Here is a 23296-nt window from a genome sequence, read left to right as displayed (position 1 = left end):
CGCGTGCGGCACCCCCCCCCCCCCAGCGGCGTGCACCCAGGGGGGGGTGTCGCACTGCATCCGGAGGGGGGGGGGGGGGTGTGCATCGGCGATCTGCCCCGGGTGTCAGCCCCCTAGGAACGCCACTGAGTTTAATCATCAAGATCTTAAAAAAAAAAATGATCTATAAGATCTGAACATTTTGGGGGGGGGGGGGGGGAAGGGGGAGGGGCCTAGGCTGAAGGTTTGCCTGGGGCAGTGGTTCTCAACCCAGTCCTCAGGCACACCCAGGCAATCGGGTTTTCAGGATATCCACAATGAAAATGCATGAGATACACTGCCTCCTTGGTATGCAGATCTAAGCAAATCTCTCTCATGTACATTGATTATAGATATCTTGAAAACCTGACTGGCTGGGTGTGCTCTGAGGACTGGGTTGAGAACCACTGGCGTAGGGTGCGTAATACTCTTGCACCAGCCCTGCCCACAGACTCTCTCCCACCCTCTGCCTGGAACTTGCCACTGAAGCTTCAAGGGTTAGTCCTTGACGGATGGCGAGTCTGCAGTGGTAGCAGAAAGGCCTCAAGAAGGTACACCCACACAGACCCCACCCAAAACTGAACTCCATATGGGGGAGACCGTCTTGTGCTGGCTCAAGCCCTGCATGCCTGACATGTTGCTACTGCAGTTAACATTGCCATCAGCTTCAGTAGCTTAAAAGATGTTGTCCAAGAGTCCAAGCATGGGAGGTAGGGACAGGATGAGGTTTGAGAGGAAGGAAGAAGTTTGTGCAGAGAAGGGGAGGGGAGCTGCCCATGTTAAGAGACTTACCTAGTTCCCTCCTCACCAACACAGGAACTCAAAGAACGGTGGTGATTACAAAATGAGGTAGGTTATTTCTTTAACACAAAAAAATAAAATAAATCTCATCATATAATTGGTCCAATACAGTAATACACAGTTACAGATTTCCGAGGCACACAAGACTGATAATATAGCATCTCTCTGATTTTTAGTATATACTAGTAAACAAGGCCCATTTCTGAGACCAATGAAACGGGCTCTAGCAAGGTTTTCAGCGGAGTGTGTATGAGAGTGACTGTGTGAGAGAGAGAGAGACGGAGTGAATGTGCGAGTATGGGTGTGTGCGACATAGTTTGAGGCTGTCTGTGTGAGAGTGTGTGTGTGAGAGTGAGAGTGTGTGTGTGAAAAAGAATGAGAGTGTGCGGCAGGGGCCCCCCCCCCCGTCAAGGTGTTTTGGAAAAGAAGCAGGAGATCCCAAGGGGTCACGTTGTGACGCGAGGGCGGGGCAGACACTCATGGTGGAAAAGTGATCTACACCATGACACATTTAGAATGTTGGGAAACTTGAGGCTTCATTAGAATGTTGGAGGTGCGTTTTATACAGAGAGATAAGTAATGCCACACTGGGAAAGACCAAGGGTCCATCGAGCCCAGCATCCCGTCCACGACAGCGGCCAATCCAGGCCAAGGGCACCTGGCAAGCTTCCCAAACGTACAAACATTCCATACATGTTATTCCTGAAATTCTGGATTTTTCCCAAGTCCATTTAGTAGTGGTTTATGGACTTGTCCTTTAGGAAACCGTCTAATCGCTTTTTAAACTCTGCTAAGCTAACCGCCTTCACCACGTTCTCCGGCAACGAATTCTAGAGTTTAATTATGCGTTTTGATATTCCATAGAACAAGCCATCTTTAGTATGCCAATAAGACTCTCCAAAATAATGACAACCTCAGTGGGGATGCACCTTCCCTTAAAATATACTATTGTTAAAGGTGGCTCTCTATTAAGAAAAGAGTAACTGTAATGTAATGCTCAGGCATTCATGCAGGTAGTCATATTCAGAAAATATAGCAGCTCTTAAACGATTCCTCCTAGGACCCCATGTGATTTCTAACCAGTACAGTGGGCAGTTATGGCCTGTAATTCAAAGAACAGCCTTATATGGGTACTTGAAAGACTTTCACAATGTGACTTCCATAACCAGAGGCTCACTTAAATTAAAAAAAAAAAAAAAAAAACACAAAAAAACCCCTCACATCCTTTTCCCTGTAATGGGCCAGTCTATTGCCCCCTTTTTGCCTTCACATCATAACAAAACACATCCGATCACGCTGGACACCTTAATTATACAGCAGCTCAGAGACTTTTTTTACAAGCTGATCACCATACATCGTGAGTATGTGAAATCGCAAAATAGATTTTGTATTGCTAAAGAGAGATGCACACCCCGGGGCATATATTTACCCAACCCTGTGTTATGCATGGGAAAAACAATTACCTTGGACTCAGCTGTCCCTTCAGGAAGTGGCTCAGCGATTGTGTCAATGTCTTCTCCTGAGCATCCAACTGCCACATAACTGTACGAGCCTTTGGTGTACACATTGCTGTGCCATTTGGTTCTCAGAATATTTATGGGTGGTGGAATATTTGGATTTCCTAAACCAGAGAAATAATACAAATGAGAAATCATTTTATAACTTTAAAAACGCAGTTAGTCCAAGCATAGGGGCCCTTTTACTAAGCTGTGTTAGGTGCTACTGTGCGCCTAACGTAACTTAGAATTGCGTACTGTGGGGATGCGCTCAGGGATCCTGTGGGAAGTGTCATTTCAGCGCGCACTAATCCACACCATAAAAAATGTTTCTATTTTTTTGGGAGGGAGCTTTTCTGAGCTAATCAGCACAGGATTACGTTAGCCCTTACTGCCTACAAAAAGGGTGGCAGTAACTGCTCATGCGGTAACTGTTATTAATGGCAGTGCACTAATGACATTAGCATATGAAAATTAACACAAAAAAAAATGGAAAATGGGCCATTTTAAGGCTATGGCAAAAATAGCCTTAATGCATGGGGAAAAACCCATGCAAAGGCGTGCCAAGGCCATTTTTTTCCCGCAGCTTTGTAAAAGGGCCCCTTAGACAACTAGTTGACAAATACATTTATGAAAATGACATTTTAATGGCGTGAGCATTTCTACATGAGTTGGAATGGTTTCATCGAATCTGGTTTATCAGCTAACATACAACAGGCCAGTGTCTTGTTATCAGACAGTGGCTGCCACTGGAAGCCCTTTTTATCTATAGTTGTTTAGGCTGGTACAGAAAATAAACCTTACCTCTGATAAACGGCCAAAGGATTACAATAATCTTTGCCATATATACCTGTGAAGCGTCGAAGGACCTCTGTTAGTGAAGTCACTACTTCAGCATCTGTCAGCGTTTCCATGAATTCAGACTCGTTCCCAGCAAGAAAACCACATAGAACATGGCCGTACCTATATAGAAGGGTAGAGGTTATAGACTCTGAGGGATGTCCAGCTTCTGCCATTTAAGAGCCATAAAACAAAAATATGTAAATGAAAAATGCTCGAGGTGAACTGAACCATTACTGCCAGTTACTTTCTACGATCCTAAACAAATTCTCACCCCTTTTCCTCAGCTTTCCTAATTTAGGCTGTCACTGGGGGTTTTGATATGTATATAATAAATCAGGCTTAGTAAAGTTGTTTTTTTTTTTTTTTTAAAACATTTTTTTAAAGACAGTTAAAGTTCATAAGGTCAACACGTCAGGTCTGATATGTTTTTGGGTGCTCAAGTAGGACATTCTTTGACTAATATATATTTACTAGTAAAAAAGCCCCGTTTCTGATGCAAATGAAACGGGGGCTAGCAATGTTTTCTTCTGTGTGCATGTGGGAGTGTGTGTGTCCCTGCCCTCTGGCCTCTCTCCCCTCCCCCCTCTGAGTCCTTCACTGTTACAGAGCCAGGGATTTGATTTCGTGCTCTGCTGTTTTCCTTCACTGACTGTGTTACAGAGAGGGCGGGGCAGACACTCATGGGGAAACCGGATATCTCGCCCCCTTCACACTTCCGGCTGGAGGCTTCATAGAACGTTGGTTTTGCCTTTTATATAGAGAGATGTTAATTTGAAATTTTCTATACCACCTATCATAACAGCAGCAAACCAGTTTACAATTAGCATCAAGGAGAAATAGGAATATCAGATAAGGAAGAAAGAAAACAAGTTGAAAAGTGTGCACTTATAGGGAGGCAAAATGGCGCATTCCCCATCCTTCATTTGCAAAACTCATGCATGTCTCTCTGGGGACTGGATGTAAAAAGACAAGGCAAAACGTATCTCATTAGGGTGACGGGCTGTATATGGAGTGTGTGTGTGCCTATCAGGCTCATTTACAAAAGAGAAGGACACCCATCTTTCGACACAAATCGGAAGATGGGCGTCCTTCTCACAGGGTTGCCCAAATCGGTATAATCGAAAGCCGATTTTGGGCGTCCCCAAGTGCTTTCCGTCGCATGGGGTGACCAAAGTTCACGGGGGTGAGTTTGAGGCGTAGTGAAGGCAGGACTTGGGCGTGCCTAACACATGGACATCCTCGACCCATAATGCAAAAAAAAAAAAAAAAAGGGTGTCCCTGACGAGCACTTGAACGACTTTACCTGGTCCTGTCTTTCTTACAACCAAGGCACAAAAAGGTGCCCGAACTGACCAGATGACCATTGGAGACAATCAGGGATAACCTCCCCTTACTCCCCCAGTGGTCACTAACCCCCTCCCACCCTCAAAAAATATCTTTAAAAATATTTTGTGCCAGTCTCTATGCCAGCCTCAAATGTCATACTCGTGTCCATCACAGCAGTATGCAGGTCCCTGGAGCAGTTTTAGTGGGTGCAGTGCACTTCAGGCAGGTGGACCCAGGCCCATCCCCCCACCCTACCTGTTACACTTGTGGTGGTAAATGTGAGCCCTCCCAAACCCACCAGAAACCCACTGTACCCACATCTAGGTGCCCCCCTTCACCCGTAAGGGCTATGGTAGTGGTGTACAGTTGTGGGGAGTGGGTTTTTAGCGGGCTCAGCACACAAGGTAAGGGAGCTATGTTCCTGGGAGCAATTTATGAAGTCCACTGCAGTGCCCCCTAGGGTGCCTGGTTGGTGTCCTGGCATGTCAGGGGGATCAGTGCACTACGAATGCTGGCTCCTCCCACGACCAAAGGGCTTGCATTTGGTCATTTCTGAGATGGGCGTCCTTGGTTTCCATTATCAGAAACGACCAGGTCTACGGACGACCATCTCTAAGGACGACCTAAATTTCAAGATTTGGGCATCCCTGACCGCATTATTGAAATGAAAGATGGACATCCATCTTGTTTCGATAATACAAGTTTCCCCGCCCCTCCAACGGAACGTTTTGCGAGGATGTCCTCAGCAAAACTTGGGCATCCCTTTCGATTATGCCTCTCTATGCGTCACTGCTCAGGCACTGACAGGGAGGGTGACATTTTGCAATGAGGTGCAGATTACTGCTATGTTTGTAAGGGGCAGTAATTTGCATGCTCACTGCAAACAGTATACCAGCACAATTTTTGTTTTTGCTAATTCTGCAGTAGAAACAGCTCTACCGTGCCTTTCTGAATTGGCCCCTTAGACGTTATATTTTATCTCGGTCAGAAAGCTATAAAGCAATGATCAGGGCAATACAATTACCAGATAGAAATCTTTTTAGTGTTCTTTATCATGTCAAATCACAAACAGCTCTCAGAGCAAGCAGCTCTGAAAAGACAGCCTGAAAGGATTTGCATTTCTCTCTTCTCAGGAGCTTGGATTTTGAATACACACAACTGCACAGCTCTACTTTCTGAGTTGCTTGGTTAACAAACAGATTCATATTGGACTAACAGTACATTTCTTGACTAGCTTTTGGGAGCTGACACTCCCTTCTGGAGAAAAAAAAGAAAAGAATAAGTTGCTTGAAAAACCCAAATGGAGTATAATAAGGCTGGTGTTTTATGAATACTTTAGTTTTATAGATGAAATAAGATACGTACTGTTCTGGTGGCTCAAGGACAATAAAACCAATGAGCTTTTTGAACCAGTCCTTCTGTAAATCAGGCCTGACCTCGACAAGTGGAGATTCATCTTCCCAAATGAGGTTTATCAAGTGACAGTCTGGCTTCCAGAATGGCTTCTCAAACTCGAGGATAATTTTGTTGTTTGTCCCAAATCCCATCTTTCTAATAGCTTGAATTTTATTGGAAGGTAATGGGGGGTGGAGAAAAGTGTTACAGTGCTCTTTCAGGTAGCCTAAAAAGCAAAAAGTAGCAAGTGAAGAGCTGAAGTCCTCTGCTTCCTAGACCATTGTCAGAGAACACTAGCACAGTGTGATGACTATTACTGTTAAGTCAGAAATTAGAAATACGCTTGATGGATTTGGGCATACGACCGGAAGGACACTGTACTTACATACAGGTTTAGGAACTAAGATTTACGTTCTCTAAGATGACTGCAAAACTTGGCCACAGCCAAAAAAAAAAAAAAAGGTTCCTAAAGTATTTTAATCATTAAAAACATTATGCCGAAAATTAACTCTTGTTTAAAAATGCATATAGTCTGCCATTCTCCTACTCAAAGTCATTCAGAGAACCATTTTGAAAGTGATATTCATGGGTAAAAAAAACACCTCATTTTATCCACATAAATCAGCCATGTGAAAACTGCCCACTCTACATGCCGATAACATGCATTATATAACTACCCACATGTTCTTGAGGTCAGGGAACAAGACAGGCCTACCTTTCTATTTTCTACATGTGAAAAAGTTATATGCACACCCCCCCCCCCCTCCAAACAAAAAAACAAACCTACAGCGCAATTAGGTGCAGGTACTTTTTTTAAAGGCAATTTTCACTTAGGGCCCTATTTACTAAAGTAGATGCCCATAGGGATATTTTGGGAGTCTACACAATTACCACGCACTAATGCCTCTAGCGCGGCTTAGTAAACAGGGTACCATTGCAAATCACAGCCAAAAACCAGAAGTTTCCCTTCTGGAAGCATGTTGTCAACAGTGTGATATTACCCACCTGATAGGTGAAGCAAAGAGGTAATGGCCTCTGTTTCATATATCATCATGGCATGGATCCTCACCTCTCTCTCTCTCATACCCCCCCCCCCCCCCCAACCATCATCCAGTTTCAGTCTCTCACAACTCACCCACTCCTTTCCAGCCTTCATGCAGTCTCTCTATCACATCTTGCCATTGGCCAACTTGCTACTTTCATAATTACCTGCAGCAGTTCAGCTCACTGTTGTAAGCTTGAGTCGCACGGTGCAGGAAGTTTGTGTTACCCTTGTGATTTCAAGTACCACGAGAGTACCTGAGCTTCCTGCACCGTGTGGCTCAAGCTTACAACAGTGAGCTGAACAGCTGTAGGCAGGTAGGAAATGTTTTCTGAGGCACCACTAACCCATTTTATACAAATGTCTCTCATGCATATTCATTGTGGAGGCTCATTTTCAAAGGACATAGTCTACTGTGCAACTTTATAAGTCTATGTGCTTTGAAAATGAGCACAATTGTGTTATAAAATACTTGTTTGCATGCACACATTTATGCCTGCTTCAAAACAGGTGTAAAGGAGTGTGTTGGAATTTAAGAGCTACAGAGGCTGGTTCAGGAATGCTATTTTATATGTACATTTGGAGCAGTCATTCATGACATTTTGTTCTGCCCTTAAAACTTACTTATTTGGGAAGGTGTATGGTGCCTGACTGGTGTCTTGGAACAGAAATTACAAACCAATAAGTTTCTACAAATGTTCTTTCCTCTACTCTGTTTTAGATATAGCATTCGTTTCCTTCTACTTTAAATATTATTTTTATGAACTACTCTGTTATTCTTGCCATAAGTACGGTATATTAAATCAAGTAAATGCCTGTTTTATAAGTTCTCCCACAGGCCTCTGTTATAAAATCTAGCCTGTACATACTTGAGTTACATTTCACTTCCAGGCAGGCTATATTAAAAAAACTCCAGGGGTCTGAACTGACCCACTTATGTTACAAAAGAAGACACGTGAAATCATTCACTCCAATCCCATTCTGGAGATAATAAACTACCTGTGGTCAGGAAAATCCTATGGGAAGCTTATACCTGCGAGGTTTGTCACAATCAATAAAAAAAATCCATGCAGGCAGTTTTGCTCTGATTACTAGCAAACGATAAAATACACAATTTATGCAGGCTTTTTGCGTGGATACTTTTGCCTTAACAAAAAATAAAACTACACACATTTTGTACTCCTGTCCGCCCATAATTAAGTCTGCCCTGGCAACACCATGAAAACCCAGCAGTCAATGAGGGCAATTCTACAATCGGGCGCACCACTGAGGCAACCCGAAGACACATGGCAGAAGGCTCTTCTGTAACGGTACACAAGTGTCCAGTACTAGTGTAACCTAGTATCGGCACACCTAACATTTACATGCCCAGTGCCTAGATGTGGCAGGCATTGGTGTAGCTACGTGGGGCCAGGACCCCCCTGCCGACGACCCGCCCGACCCCCCTTTCCACCGCCAACCCGCCGTCCTTTGCTGGCAGGGGACCCCAACCCCCACTAGCCGAGGTCCTCTTCTTTTCGCAAAAGGCTTCCTTCTGTTTCTGACGTCCTGCACGACGTCAGACTCACAGAACTTCAAGGCTTCAGTCTGACGTCCTGCACGTTGTACTTGCAGGATGTCAGAAACAGAAGGAAGCCTTTTGCGAGAAGAAGAGGACCTCGGCTGGCGGGGGTTGGGGTCCCCCGCCAGCAATGGTAGGTGACGGCAGGTTGGCAGCGGGCAAAGTCAGCAATGGCGTGGGGGGGGGGGGGGGCTAAAATGTGCCCCCTCACCTCGGGCTCTGGACCCCCCTCCCGCTGAAGTCTGGCTAAGCCCCTGGTGGCAGGCCCTATGCAACTTATAGTATTCTTTAAGTTAAACGCGTAACTGGTAGTCCTGCCCCATGTGCATGCCTGCATTGCATTTGTGTGCTGTTATAGAACAGCAATCAGGTGCCCTGCTGGCACTTCCACGTGTAAGGGGCACCAGCATGTATGTGCCTATAGAATTGCCTTTCACATGCATTGTTCACATAAATATGCACTTTCACCTGCACAGAGGAAAAGAAGCCCCACCTGCACAGACTTTCATTAATGCCATCCCCATGTTTTTAATGTCACAGAGAGAACTTTCTTACCCAGTGGCACAGTGACAATCACGTGATCTGCTGTAAAGGTTTCTCCATTCTCACACTCGACCTGGACTGGAAAGGTCTGTTCTTGCGGTGTTTGCCCTCTAAAACAGCCTTTCCAATGTATGGTTTTTACAGGTTTTTCCAGCAAAACAATGTCTTTTGGAAGGGATTTCAGCATATGTTCTATAAGGCTTTCATATCCACTACAAAACAGTAAAAAAACAAAACACATTTGACAGTAAATTTAATAGTTTAAAACTACATCACAATGGCCCCAATTGTCTGCACTAGAGTGTAAACAGCAGCATGAACATGCTGTACTTCCTTAGTCTCTTCCAAGGTTTCTTTAGTATAAAGTGTGACTGGCTGGCCCTACCATGCTACTCAGATTTTTCCGGTACAGGGTCAAAGGGGTGAGGTGGGGAATATCTGTCAGTCTGACTCAGCAACTCCAGTGAATGAGCTATGCACAGATCAAAGCTTCTCTTAGGAAGCAGAGTGCAGAGCTCTTGTGCAAAAAGGTATTTATTATGACTGATACTACCATAACTCTGAACAGAGGCAATATACAAAGTTTTATGGTGGTTATATATTCAATTTCAAGTCTTACTGGGGATATATTAAAAAGCAAACTGGGCATTAGATCTTACTATCTCATGTTGGCTAAGCAACAGAATCCTGGCAAGCACTGGCCACTTCATAGCGTCTAGTATAAGAATTTCACTATTTACTGGAACCTCAGTTTGACCAAACAAAACTTTGTTGTGTGTCTATTCACAGAGATTTTCTTTTTTATCCTTACCTGCAATGTACAAGTTTGTTGAAAATGGGTTAAATATCAAAGAACCGTGGGTAAAACAGCATTTTTGGGGGTAAATCTGTAAGAAGCCGCACATGCACATAAATGGTAGTATTCTAGGCATTTATGCTGGTCATTTACATAGGTAACTGATCTCTTATAGAAGACCAACTAGCAGGAAGTGTGCATCACATTTCAATGGTGCATATTTTGCTGGTGTGCACGCATATGGGCGGAACAAACACATAAATGATAGAATACTATAATTTACAAGTGTTCTGGCTAACATCCAGGTGAGGGACTGGTGTAAATGACTGCACCTTCAATTTAAGTGTGCTATCTGTCACTTGCACTACTATTCTATGAAGAAATGTAGACACCTGCCTTTCTGTATAGACTAGGTTTGAAAGAGATGCCTGCTCACCCTCTTATCCTAGATGCCCAGTTGTAGAACTATCCTCTCTTCTTCAAAACCTGAGAGTTTAAAAAGGACGTCATACATGCAAAAGCTTATGTTGCGCATTTTGTGTATTTTCTGTGGATATATCTGCACCTACTTCAAAGTAGACAGACATGTATGTGCCAAAGTTCAGGCCCTGTTCCTGCAGCTGGCCACATTTACAAACAGCAACCCACAATTGGGGGGGGGGGGGGGGGGGGGGAGCAGGGTCTCATTATTAATCCTCTCTGGCAAAGACAACAGACTTCCATATTCCAGTACTATTTGATTTTCAAACATGAGGTTATTTTCTTTATAGTTTTACACTTAGATTGGGAACCAACTAGGAACAAAGAAAAAACCTGTATATAATATTTAAATCACTTTGGTTGTACCACAGAAAGGCAGTATATCAAATGCATTATCCTTACTTTGTATACATTTCTGCTCTTTAGCTCGCTATGGAATCACTGCAGGCACATAACTTTAGTCATTTTGATAAGTCATCCAACTTCGAACATCTAAGATTTTTTTAAAGGTTGACCTGGTAGCTCAATGGCAGTGCTGAACATTCTTGTGTAGATGGATGTGGATTTGATTCCTAGTTTGGATCTTATACCATCTTTGATAGCCAAAGTTAATGTGAGTGCAGCATATGGCAGGAAGATCAGTCTGTAATACTGACAACCAGATTTAGGGAGGCCCGACGTAGAGGCCAATCAAATTTCAGTTTGAGCATCAAAAACAGCCCCAAATCCCTTTTCTACTTAATTTTGGCCAAAAGGTTATTTTAATTTTTGGCCATGTTTCTTGTTTCGGCTAAAAATGACCATGTGTTTTTGATGGAGGCTGAAAACTGGTGCTTTGTTCCATTTGTCTCCCTTCCTCCCCCCTGAACACATAAGTTGCCCGCCTCATGGACCATTCCCCCCTGGAGTGCCGGTTTCCCCCCCCCCCCCCCCCCCGGGCCTATTTTACAATCCCTGGTGGTCTAAGAGAGTAGCTGGAGCAGGAATAATCCCCAATTACTCTTGCCTATTCTGAATCTGCCCTCAAAATGGCTACCATGACTGAGACATTACTCCTGTGCCGACTACACCGCTATAGTACCAGGCACTGTAAGGCAGGCCGGGGGGGGGGGGGGGGGGGCCCAGACTGTTCTTTGTAATTATTTTTTGGACTGAGATTGCAGGTAATGCAGTTATGATCATAGTTTATATGATTATTTTTGTGCTCCAAATAAATGCTTTTGATATAAAATTTTAGCAGGATAAATGTGGAAATAAGCTTCTCAGGAATTAGTATCATAGCTCCACAGAGAAGCTGTCACTCCAAGTGTGACGCAAAGTCAGCCACTGTAAAAGCATCGTGGCTTTTAGTTTGTTTTCATTAGCTGTGGTCCATGTGTGTAGAAGATACTTTGCTTGGAGGTAAAATAAAGTCTTTCATTATTTAAATTACTAGTAAAAAAGGCCCGTTTCTGACACAAATGAAACGGTCGCTAGCAAGGTTTTCCTCGGAGTGTGTATGTTTGGGAGAGTGTATGTGAGAGTGACTGTTTGAGAGTCAGAGTGAAAGTGTGAGTGTGTGTGTGTGAGAGAGAGAGTGAGTCTGGGTGTGAGTGTGTTTGTGAGAGAGTGTGTGCAAGTGTGTATGTGAGACACAGTGTGAGAGAGAGTGTGTGTGTGTGTGTGGGCGAGAGAGAGAGTGTGTGTGAGACACAGATTCTCTGTGAGAGTGAGTGTATGAGACCAAGCGAGTGTGTGAGTGACTGTGTGGCACATAGAGAGTGAATGTGATACAGTGTGAGACAGAGTGTGTGAGAGTGAGAAAGACATTGTATATGAGAGAGTGTGAGCCCTGCCCTCCCAATCCATGCCCATCTGTCCCCTGCCCCCTCCATTCATCCTTTTCCAGCAATTCCCCTCTCTCCCTGAGCCCTGCCCTCCCAATCCATGCCCATCCATGCTCCTCTGTCACCTGCCCCCTCCATTCATCCCTATCCAGCAATTCCCCTCTCTCCCTGAGCCCTGCCCTCCCAATCCATGCCCATCCATGCTCCTCTGTCCCCTGCCGCCTCCATTCATCCTTTTCCAGCAAGTCCCCTCTCTCCCTTCCATGACCCCCCCTCGCATCCATGCTCCTCTCTCTCCCATGTCCCAGCCTGGCCCGCCCTCTTTCCCCCCCCCCCCTTCGCATCCATGCTGTCGTTTCTCCCCTGCCCTCCCGCTCCCATTGTTAAACTTTACTGCCCACCCTCTTCTCTCCCCCCCAACATCCCTTTTTTTTTTCTTCTTCTTTTTAAATTTACCTCCGTGGCGGTTCCGGCAGCGCAGCGTCAGGGAAGGAGGCGGCGCTCCCGAAGTCTAGCCTTCCCTTCGCTGTGTTCCGCCTTCTTCTGACGTCATCCTTGACGTCAGAAGAAGGCGGAACACAGCGATGGGAAGGCTAGAGACGTCGGGAGCGCCGCCTCCTTCCCTGACGCTGCCGGAATTGTTTTTTTTTTTCCGCCCTCGACGTCATGACATTTGACGCGAGGGCGGGGCAGAGACAGCTGGCTGGCTGGTTTCACACCACGAATCCTACAGGGAGTGTTTGAGTGGCTTCAGAACGTTGTCTTCAGAACGTTCACGGTGCGTTTTATTATATTAGATTATTTTCTGGCTTGGATACTGTGGGTTTAGCAGAGGGATGCACACTGCAAGCTCTGACAATCCCCAGCAGCCCTCATTGGTTCACATTCACACAGGCAAACTTGAGTTTTCGGTTTTGGCTGAAAGCTTTCAGTTTAGGTGGCAGTTTCAATTTCACTCAAAACTAAAAAAAAAAAAAAAAAAAAAAAAAAGAAAGCAGTTTCACTCAGCCTCTAGCCTGGCACATGACCCCTAACTGAAGGCAATTACTGCAATGACAGGATTAAAATACAGCAGGAGAGGGGACAGAATATAGGGAAACAAATACTTGAGCAGCTGCAAACAAAGGGTCATGGCAGCACGTCCAAGCTCTGGTTCCCTATGAACGCAAAGGAGCAGAAGGAAACTTCTTAGCTGAAAAATAAATAAATAAATAAATAAATAAAACACTTCCTTTAAACTAAGGTGGACACAGCTACAGGTAAACTGAAAGCAAGACAAGAGGAGGTTAACATTTTGCTTCTCAACTCATTCCTCATGTACCCCCAGCCAGTCTGGTTTTCAGAAAATCCCCAACTGGCTATGCAGGACACAGATTTGCATTAAGTAGAGAAGTGTCTATGAATCTCATGCATATTTATTGTGGTTAGAGATTTAATATTTCAGATAAAAGTTGAGGGTATTTTGTACTGTTATCCATCCTTGGGAGATGACAGAAGGAAAGTTTCAAGTTTATTAAGAGATTTTCTATCCCGCCAATCTACAATGTGTCTAAGTGGTGCACAAACTAATAGAGAGGGAGGAAAAGGAAATAACATGTAGCCACAGGAGAAAAACAAACAGACAAGCACAAGAGGAACTAGGGAGAACTACAATATTAGACAGGACAGAAGAGAGAGAGAGAGAGAGAGAGAGAGAGAACACATGAAGAGATGACAAACTAACAATCTATCATGCAACCTTGACTAGTGGCCAGATGCCTTAAAAAAAAAAAATGCCTTAAGATCAGCTTTAAACTGATTGAATGTAGGGAGTGTTTTTAAGTATAATGGTAGATGGTTCCAAAGCTGGGGGGCTTCAACAGAAAAAAAAAAAAATTGACGAACGCACAGGAAGAATGGAGATCGTAGAAAATGGTGGGACAATTAGTAGGTCCTGATGTGAGGAGTACAGGGGACGGGATGAGCAATAGGGGATCAAATACGCCGAAAGAAAGAATGGCTCGCTGCTCCTGAAGTTTGTATGTCAAAAGAATGAGTTTGAAAGTGATACGTGAAGCAATTAGTAACCAGTGGGCCTCTTAAGAGTGGCGTGACATAGTCATATTTCCTGTGTCCTGTAATGAGTTTAATTGCAGTGTTTTGAAAAAGTTGTAATTGTTTGAGCTCTCTGAGTGACGTCCATGTATAAAGCATTACAATAGTCAACTTGAGATATAATGGAGTGAATAATATTTAGGGCACCCGGGAGAAGAAATGGCCGAATTGATCGGATGCGTCATAATTGAAAGAAGGCATGTCATACGATAGCAGAGACTTGAGGAACAAACGTTAGAGTATTATTAAGTATCACACCTAAAATCTTAACCTTATCTACTATAGCATGAGGTATTGCATTCAACAGAATTTGGGCAGCCATTGCTGGGGTTGGCCTACCAGAAAACAAGACAATACATGATTTCTCTGGGTTCGGAGATGAATGGTGTTGAGCAAACCAGGTGCAGAAAGTATCTAGCTTGTGATTTGAGTGCCACTATCTGTAGGGAATCAGAAGGGTCAATGGTGGAAAGAACTTTGTTATCGTCAGCATAGACAAAAGACATGAAATCAATGGAATGTAGCAGATGTAGAAGGGGAGCCAAAAAAAAAAATATCAAAAAGTAGGAGGGACAGGCTTGAACCCTGGGGAACCCCCGAGACCAGGAAAAAAGGAGAAGAATGAGAGTTTCCAAAAGAAACTATATAGGTACGGTCTGTAAGGTATGAAGTAAACCATGAAAGGACTGTGTCTGCCAAGAGTATTTGAGAAAAGCGTTGGAGAAGAGTATGGTCTATAGTGTTGAATGAAGCAGTTAGGTCAACAGACAGAAGGACTGTGTGAGCCCTGCTGAGATAGGTTTTGATATAGGTAGTAAGGACTAGGAGGGAAGTCTTAGTATTATGATGTTGATGGAAGCTTGTTAGATTAGGGTGAAGCGTTGAGGTGTGTGTTACCAAATCCAATAGTTGTTGGTAGACAAGAGATTCAATCAATTTTGCTGTAAAAAGGGCTGGATTACTAAGCAAAGTGGGTTTTCCTTCTCTAATTTCTCCTCTCCTCATCTCTGCAGGCCACTGTCTGGGAGGGGAAAGGCTTGCCTGAAGCATGGACCAGCGACAACATGAACTACCACCCAAACCTGTAATTGTTTGTATTATTGACCATGTTTCACCCTGACAATTTAATTACTGCTATTAACAATGTTTTGCATTCTTTTGACCACTTTTATATATTATTTTGATGTTATTTAGGTGTCGTACTAAATTCAAGATTAAAAACATTTTTGCCTGAGGTTTCAAAGACAGTATTTTACAGACTGCATATGTTGCAGTGTTTAAAGCAGTATGTGATTTTTACCTTATGGTTCAAAGGGAAAATTAGGTTCTTACCATGATAATTTTCTTTCCTTTAGTCATAGCAGATGAAGCCATTATGTACGGGTTGTGTCCATCAACCAGCAGGGGGAGATAGAGAGCACTCAACTTTTCTCAGTGCCTCATGGTCAGCTAGCTCCACTGCCTCTTCAGTATTTGAAGCTTCCAAAGCAGTATGGCAAACCGCAATGGGAATAACATGAACTTTCCTCACAGCGAACGATGGCCCTTAACAAGGGCATGAACTCAAAAAAGGAGGGAATGAACTCATCCTCCTGGAGGGAATAAACTCGTCCTCCACTTTGTATAAACGGAGGGAATACTTGCATCCTCCTGGAGGGAATAAACTCATCCTCCCAAAACATGAACTGGAGGGAATGAACTCATCCTCCTATAACTGTAACAAGAATCCTGAAGACTGTTTTCCGACTCCCCAAGGAAGGAATATAACTTCAGAAAACAAGAACAGCACCTAAAATCAGAATCAATGCAATACAGATAATTATACAGGGAGGGCTCATGGCTTCATCTGCTATGACTAAAGGAAAGAAAATTATCATGGTAAGAACCTAATTTTCCCTTCCTTGTCATCAAGCAGATGAAGCCATTACGTATGGGATGTAACAAAGCAATCCCTAAATAGGGTGGGAACAAGCCACACCACGCGCTAGCACCTGTGCTCCAAAACGCGTATCCCTCCTGGCAGCCACATCCAGCCTGTAATGTCTGGCGAAAGAGAGCTTAGAAGCCCATGTTGCAGCACTGCAAATTTCATGAAGAGATAGTGCTCCAGTTTCCGCCCAGGAAGAGGAAATCACTCTTGTGGAATGTGCCTTAAAGGCTTCAGGCGGAGCCCGGCCAGAAAGCAGATATGCTGAAAAGTTAGTTTCTTTGAGCCAATGGGCAATAGTGGCTTTAGACGCTGAAGACCCTCTGCGAGGACCTGCAAACAGCACAAAAAGATGATCAGAGGTCCTGAAAGAATTTGTAATTCGCAGATACTGCAACAGAGTCCTGCGCACATCCAAAAGGTGCCCAAATGAACCTGGAAACTCCTCCTCAACAAAGGAGGGAAGAAAAACAGGCTGGTTTAGGTGAAACGCTGAAACCACCTTAGGCATGAAGGAAGGCACGGTCCGAACCGTGACCCCTGACTCTGAGAATTGCAGAAAAGGGTCTCTACAGGACAGCGCCTGGAGCTCTGACACCCGTCTCGCCGAAGTAATGGCCACTAAAAAGACGGCCTTCAGTGTCAAATCTTTCTCTGAAGCACGCCGAAGCGGTTCAAAGGGAGCCCCCTGAAGGGCCTTCAATACTAACCCCAGGTTCCAAGCTGGACAAGGTGCCCGCCCGGGAGGATGGAGCCGAAGCACCCCTCTAAGAAACCGTGGCAGATCTGGATGAGCAGCTAAGGACACGCCTTCAACCTTGCCACACAGGGAGGCCAATGCTGCCACTTGCACCCGCAGGGAATTATAGGCCAAGCCTTTGTGTACACCATCCTGCAAAAAGTCCAGAATCGCCGAGACAGGAGCCCGCAACGGAGAGAGCGCTCTTAAAACACACCAGACTTCAAACTGGCGCCAAATCCTGGCATAAGCCACAGAAGTGGAGCGCCTGCGGGCCTGCAGGAGAGTGGAAATGACCTTATTTGAGTAGCCTTTATCTCTCAATTGCGCCCTCTCAATCGCCATGCCATAAGACCAAAGCGGCAGGCGTCCTCCATGGCCACCGGACCCTGTCACAACAGGTGCGGAACCAGAGGTAACGGAAAGGGAGCCTCCAACAGCATCTGTCGGAGGTCCGCATACCAAGGCCTCCTGGGCCAATCTGGGGCGATGAGCACCACTTCTCCTGGATGCAGCCGAATCTGCAGGAGCACTCGCCCTATCAAGGGCCAAGGAGGGAAGACATACAGCAAGCCTAGGGGCCAGGGTTGAGCCAAGGCATCCAACCCAGCAGAGCGAGGATCCCTCCCGTCTGCTGAAGAAGCACGGGACTTTGGCATTGGAACTGGCCGCCATAAGATCCATCACGGGCTTGCCCCATTTGGCACATATCTACAGGAATACATCGTCTGCTAGTTCCCACTCCTCTGGATCGATCTGATGCCTGCTTAGATAGTCGGCTTGCACGTTGCTCTGACCTGCAATGTGAGCTGCTGACAGGGACTGTAGATGCAGCTCGGCAAAGTGGCAAATTTGTTCGGCCTGCGCGGCTAGAGCTCTGCACTGAGTGCCGCCTTGTCGATTTATGTAGGCCACTGCTGTCATGTTGTCCGACATCACTCGGACAGCCAATCCTTTCAGGGTCACTTGAAAGGCCAAAAGAGCCAGAAACACCGCTTTCAAATCCAGGCGGTTGATAGACCACTCCGACCCTGGGCATGCTTCCCCTAGAAATGTGCGCCCCAGCCCTTCAGGCTGGCATCTGTCACCACTAGACACCAATCGGGGAGCGCCAGCGGCATCCCCCCCCCAACATGCTGTTCGAGAGCCACCACTCCATACTGAGGCGGGCCGCAGGGAGCCAAGAAAGTCTGCACTGATAATCCTGAGATACTGGAGACCATCGTTGAAGTAGAGAATACTGTAGAGGTCTCAGGTGCGCTCTCGCCCCTGGCACCACTTCCAAAGTGGCTGTCATCAATCCCAACAGCTGGACAATGTCCCAAGCTCGCGGGCGGGGCATCCTCAGGAGCAGACGGACCTGATTCTGAAGCTTGCACTGCCTTTGTTTGGGAAGAAACACATACCTCGAGGATGTTTCGAACCTGACCCCCAAATATTGCGAGGGGGTCAGGTAACTTTTGGCCATATTGACGACCCAGCCCAGAGATTGAAGGACTGAAACCACTCTGGCTGTAGCTAGATGACTCTCTTTTTCTGAGTCTGCTCTGATGAGCCAGTCATCTAGGTACGGGTGAACCCGGATACCCTCTCGCCTGAGAAAGGCAGCTACTACCACCATTACCTTGGAGAAGGTTCGGGGAGCTGTGGCGAGGCCAAAAGGCAAGGCCCGAAACTGGAAATGTTTTCCCAACACCGCAAACCGCAGAAACTTCTGGTGCGGTGGCGAAATTGGTATGTGCAAGTAAGCTTCTTTCAGGTCCAGAGACATGAGAAACTCTCCTGGCTGTACCGCCGCAAATGACGGAGCGCAGGGTTTCCATGTGAAAATGCCGCACTCTTAAGGACTTGTTTAGCCCTTCTGCGTTTATCAGGAGGATAAGAAACAGGCAAAGCCAACTCCAAAAGGCCAGGATCCACCGAGGGGGCAGGCAGAGGGTCCGAAGATCCCTGTGGAAGAGCTCTTTTAAGCATGTATGCCCTATGCAGCATTAAAACAAAATCAGGGGAGAAAACCGCTCCCTGACCGCCCGGATCCTGCCCAGGGCTATCAACTCTATTATTAGCCTCACTCAGAGGACCCCCCCCCCCGGATTCAGGGCTCTCCTTCGCAACGGAGGCCTCGCCATGTGGAAAATCCAAAATGGCGCCCGCTGCCAGCTCAGAGCGCGAAAGATCGCCGCTCGCCATGCTCGGGCCGGCTCTACCGTCTGTACAGCACAAATTACAGAGCCCCGCTGCTGATATACGCTTGCCACATTTAGAACTGCGCTTTACAGTCTCCGCAGCCATCGCCGAAAACGGCAGTAAAATTCAAAAATGGCGGTTCGCGCCAAAAACGTCCCGATCGCGGGCCCACCCCGGAGGAGTCAGAAAACACTCTTACCTCACTGGACCGAGTATCACAGCTCCGGTCCTGCAGAAGAATCTCAAGAAAAAAAACCTCTTTTCCAAGATCGCTGTGCTAAAGCGCGACGCGACTTTATTTATTTATTTAACGCTGTGAGGAAAGCAGAGGCAAAAGAGGTAAATAAAAACACTCCGGAGGCTCAGATATGTGGGAAAGGCAGGGAAAGGCGAACCAATGTGCCTGCATCCACTGAGTGGGAAAGGACAGGGAAAAGCAAGCTAATATGTCCACATCCACGGAGGCATGGGTAAGGCAGGGAAAGGGCTGACCTATGTGCCTTCAAAGTGAAGCTGCTATAGCCTCTAACACCCCGGCTAACAACTGGCAAGCCAGGAGCCACCCCCAGGCACATTTTGACGGAGCTCGAAGAAGCTGCAGCCACCCTGCTTGGGGAGATAGAGAATACTGAAGAGGCAGTGGAGCTAGCTGGCCATGAGGCACTGAGAAAAGTTGAGTGCTCTCTATCTCCCCCTGCTGGTTGATGGACACAACCCATACGTAATGGCTTCATCTGCTTGATGACAAGGAACAATGATTATGTCTTCTTTAAAACTATTGTAATTCTATGTATTTAGAAGTGTACGTCATCAATTTCTGAAAAACAAAAACTACAGTCTATTCAAACTGCTGCAGATAGGTTAATATTACCTCTTATTTAGCTTAACTTTATCAGTTGCCTACAGATCATATAAATTTTAAGTCTTGATCGTGACATTCAACAATCTAAATGGTCTTGAAGTAGTCTATTTTTAAGCAGCTTTATGGGGGATCTTTCCCACAGGGTGGTTGAGATCTGAAAATCAGGACTTATTGGTAATACCCTCAATTAAAATGTTGTGCAGCCCCCCTTCTGTGGAATAGTTGGCCAACATCCCTGAGAGCTGAGATAAATTTCTTGTGGTATGGGAAGAGGGTAAAAGCTTTATTTTTTTAAATGTCAACAAACATATAAAGCTTAATTGGTTAATCAGACATAGCCACTTTACATATGTGTAATGTTAATTTTACATTTTCTGTCTTTTAAACTTGTGAAGTGTTTCCTGTGTATTACTGTAAGCTACTTAGCCATTTATGATTTGCAGTATTCAAATACTTTTACATAAATAAAATCTAACAAGTGTCATGCCAGTTTCTTGAATCTGGAAAAAGCACCAGTAGAGGTGCCCCCTCCCCCCACACCTTTCCTGGTGATTTTCTCTGGTCTTGAGGGCAGCAGAGGAGGCACTAGCAGATAATGCTCTCTTATGCCTCCTACCAATGGGAAAGGGTGAGATCCTGCTGTCATTGAACTCTGCAGCTGGCCACTGTGGAGGTGGCACAGTACTGGGCTATCATAATCATTCCCCTCTCCAAGGATGGCCCTGCACTTGAGGAGCAGCACCTTTCCTTTTAGGGGGGGGGGGGGGGGGGAGGAAGCATCGTGAATACCTGACTGACCAGGAGAATTCCAAAAATGAGTTGAGAAACCCTGTGAAGGTGTACTGGATTTCCCCTACACAGTGACCAAGTATTAGAAGAAAAAACAAAACACTGAATGAAACCCAAAATTAAAAATACAGAAGATAAATTATCATGTAACTGCTTACCCTGGGAACATACAATCTAGACCTGGAAGCATTTTATATTCTCCAAATGGGCTAAGCCCCACAAGGTCCATGCTATGGGTCCCGCTAATGCAGCATTCCAGTTTCAGTAGGGTGTTAAGAATTGCCATCTTAAGTTTCTTAGATGCTTCATCGCCTGTCCATTCCTGAGCATGGTGAGCAATATCTTTCTTTATGTATGCACCAACACTGGCAGCATAATCAAAGTCTTTGTTTATAAAGTCACGAGTCTGGTCAAGTATGGTGCCATACAGATCAGTAATGGAATTGACTAATTCAGGATCAACAGTCTTTCCTGAACTGGAATAGGAAGTAAATGGATAGGTCGGGTGCCCTCCAACTTCTACTTGTTGGTTTTCTTCAGACAGTGCTTTTTCATCCAGCAAATCATACTGTGAAGACAACTGGAAGACAGGATTTTCTTTGGAAGGTCCATGTATCCACTGGGCTCCAATCTCGACTAGTCCTTTAGCTAAAAGAAATAAAGTATGCATCATTTAACAGAATTCTTGATTTATTATATTATGTAAATTATATATAGGGTTTCTGGGGAAAAAAATTCCTAATGCAAAAAAAAGAAAAAAAAAGGCGGGGCATTTAGAGGGTAATAATATAGCAGGTTGCCTAAGTGTAAAGGCCAAGCACATGTCTATGCTTTTTTATGGAACACTACAAGCAAAGCAGCCAAAATCGCTCCTAGACTGAAGGCGATGACATTTACACCTGCTTTTTCCTACAATCTGTCTGCAAATAAAAATAAAAGGAAAGAATCTTCTTCCTTTAAGTTAGGTATGGTGGGAACATCATCGACTGTTCCCACCTAACATCTGGGCAAATAAGTGCTAGCACTGAATATCGGCCCTAATTCTGCCCATGACGGTCAGCACTGTCAAAAACACTGACCACCACCGACTGAATATCGGCCCATTAGATGTAAGCCCATTAGGGAAAACACCTAACATGCCTGAATATAACTTGCTTTGAGCTACTATTAAGAAAGCTAAATTCACATAGTAATAGTCATTGGAGTAGTTTAACTGTAGCATTGGGGGAGGGCAGCAAAGAATGAGAAAATCATATAGGCAGAGGAAGTATTTGGTGGGTGGGGGGCACTGCTCTCCCCATCCCCCAAACTATGCCTTTGATGACAGTAAACACTATATAACTAAAATCAGTGCACTGACAAACAGCTAGCTAAATGGTGCTTGAATGCACAGGAGTGGAAGAAGGAATAAGCCCTGAAAAAGATAATGGACCATCACTGACCTCAACCTAGCACCCTTGCTCCCTACTATCACATAAATTTTGTGGTCATCTCCATGAAATTTGCTAGTTCTGATCTTTAAGTCCTTTTGGTATCCTATCTAGATTGTAAGCTCTTTGAGCCGGGACTGTCTTTTTTTGTGTATGGTGTACAGCGCTGTGTATGCCTTGTAGCGCTATAGAAATGTTAAATAGTACTAGTAGTAGTAATATCCTACCCCTCTGCCTTCAGCCCTTTCCAAAGTTCACACAACTCTCCCCATGTTCACTTCAACTGTCCCCAGCCCACACAAGAATCTAGTTTGAAGGAGGCCTTCTTCGTCAGTATTTTATTTCTGGCCTCGTCCCCTTTACTACTGTATAATAAGAAAATATATGTAAATTAAATAGAAGGTTCTATGCAGATCTTGCAACGCTGCAAAAAGTTCAGCAGCAGCACGAACACAAACTGCGGGGTGACGGGGACGCCTCGTCTTTCCTTTGTACACGCTCAAGCACTTCCCCTACTGTAAGATACTCAAGTCAGCACCAGGTGATCCGGGGCCCGACCCCCGCGAACTCCGCGTTTCTCACCGAAGCGTGTAGTCCGGATTCTGCCCCCGCAGCGCCCCGTCGCCTCCAGGATTTGCAGATTTCGGCAGCCATGCTGATAGAGCCGCTGAGCGGCACCGATGCCCGCTATCCCACTGCCCACGATAAGGACCTTCGGGCCGGGCCCGGAAAAGGAGCTGCCGGACGGAACAGCCATGAGATCTACCCCTCAGCCAAAGGCAGTTAGTGCCTCACTCTCTCCCTGTAGCCCGGTCGCTAGCTACAAGGTTGAGAACCGGAAGAGAGAGAGAGCGTGGCCAGCTGTGCATGGCGTGTCACGTGACCTTAGCCTCGCGTCTGTGCTCTGCCCTGCCCTGCCCTATCCAAAGCACGACGACTGAATCCAGCCCAGCGATGAAGAAGAAAAAAATAAGGGAGGGGCCGGGGAGAGTTGATATAGTCTCCAGTAGCATGGCATGGGCGGTTGCCAAGTATAGGCTTATATTTTATTCCTGCTGCTCTCAGGTTATCTTTTACTGCGGTAACACTGGAGGGAAGCCACGCTTTACTCATTAGGAATGTGGCACGCTCATTTGCAGGC

The 23296-nt window shown here is 45.4% G+C and overlaps 1 protein-coding gene across 1 annotated transcript in view; it reads right to left on the bottom strand.

The window, feature by feature from the left end:
- The window catches only part of PAOX (polyamine oxidase), a 28311-nt gene extending 5290 nt beyond the window's left edge, over nucleotides 1–23021 (bottom strand). Inside the window, exons 1-6 of the mRNA XM_030203187.1 lie at nucleotides 22738–23021; nucleotides 20884–21373; nucleotides 9038–9237; nucleotides 5850–6105; nucleotides 3166–3278; nucleotides 2283–2440 (exon numbers count right to left, since the gene is read on the bottom strand). Coding sequence (XP_030059047.1) covers nucleotides 2283–2440; nucleotides 3166–3278; nucleotides 5850–6105; nucleotides 9038–9237; nucleotides 20884–21373; nucleotides 22738–22912 — 1392 coding nt within the window. The 5' untranslated portion in view covers nucleotides 22913–23021. The remainder of the gene's footprint in view (nucleotides 1–2282; nucleotides 2441–3165; nucleotides 3279–5849; nucleotides 6106–9037; nucleotides 9238–20883; nucleotides 21374–22737) is intronic.
- Nucleotides 23022–23296: the final 275 nt, after the last annotated feature.

This window comes from Microcaecilia unicolor, chromosome 5 (assembly GCF_901765095.1).
Source record: "Microcaecilia unicolor chromosome 5, aMicUni1.1, whole genome shotgun sequence".
Taxonomy (NCBI): Eukaryota; Metazoa; Chordata; class Amphibia; order Gymnophiona; family Siphonopidae; genus Microcaecilia; species Microcaecilia unicolor.
The sequence above is the reverse complement of the archived record's forward strand: the minus strand, read 5'-3'. Positions and strand labels throughout refer to the sequence as shown.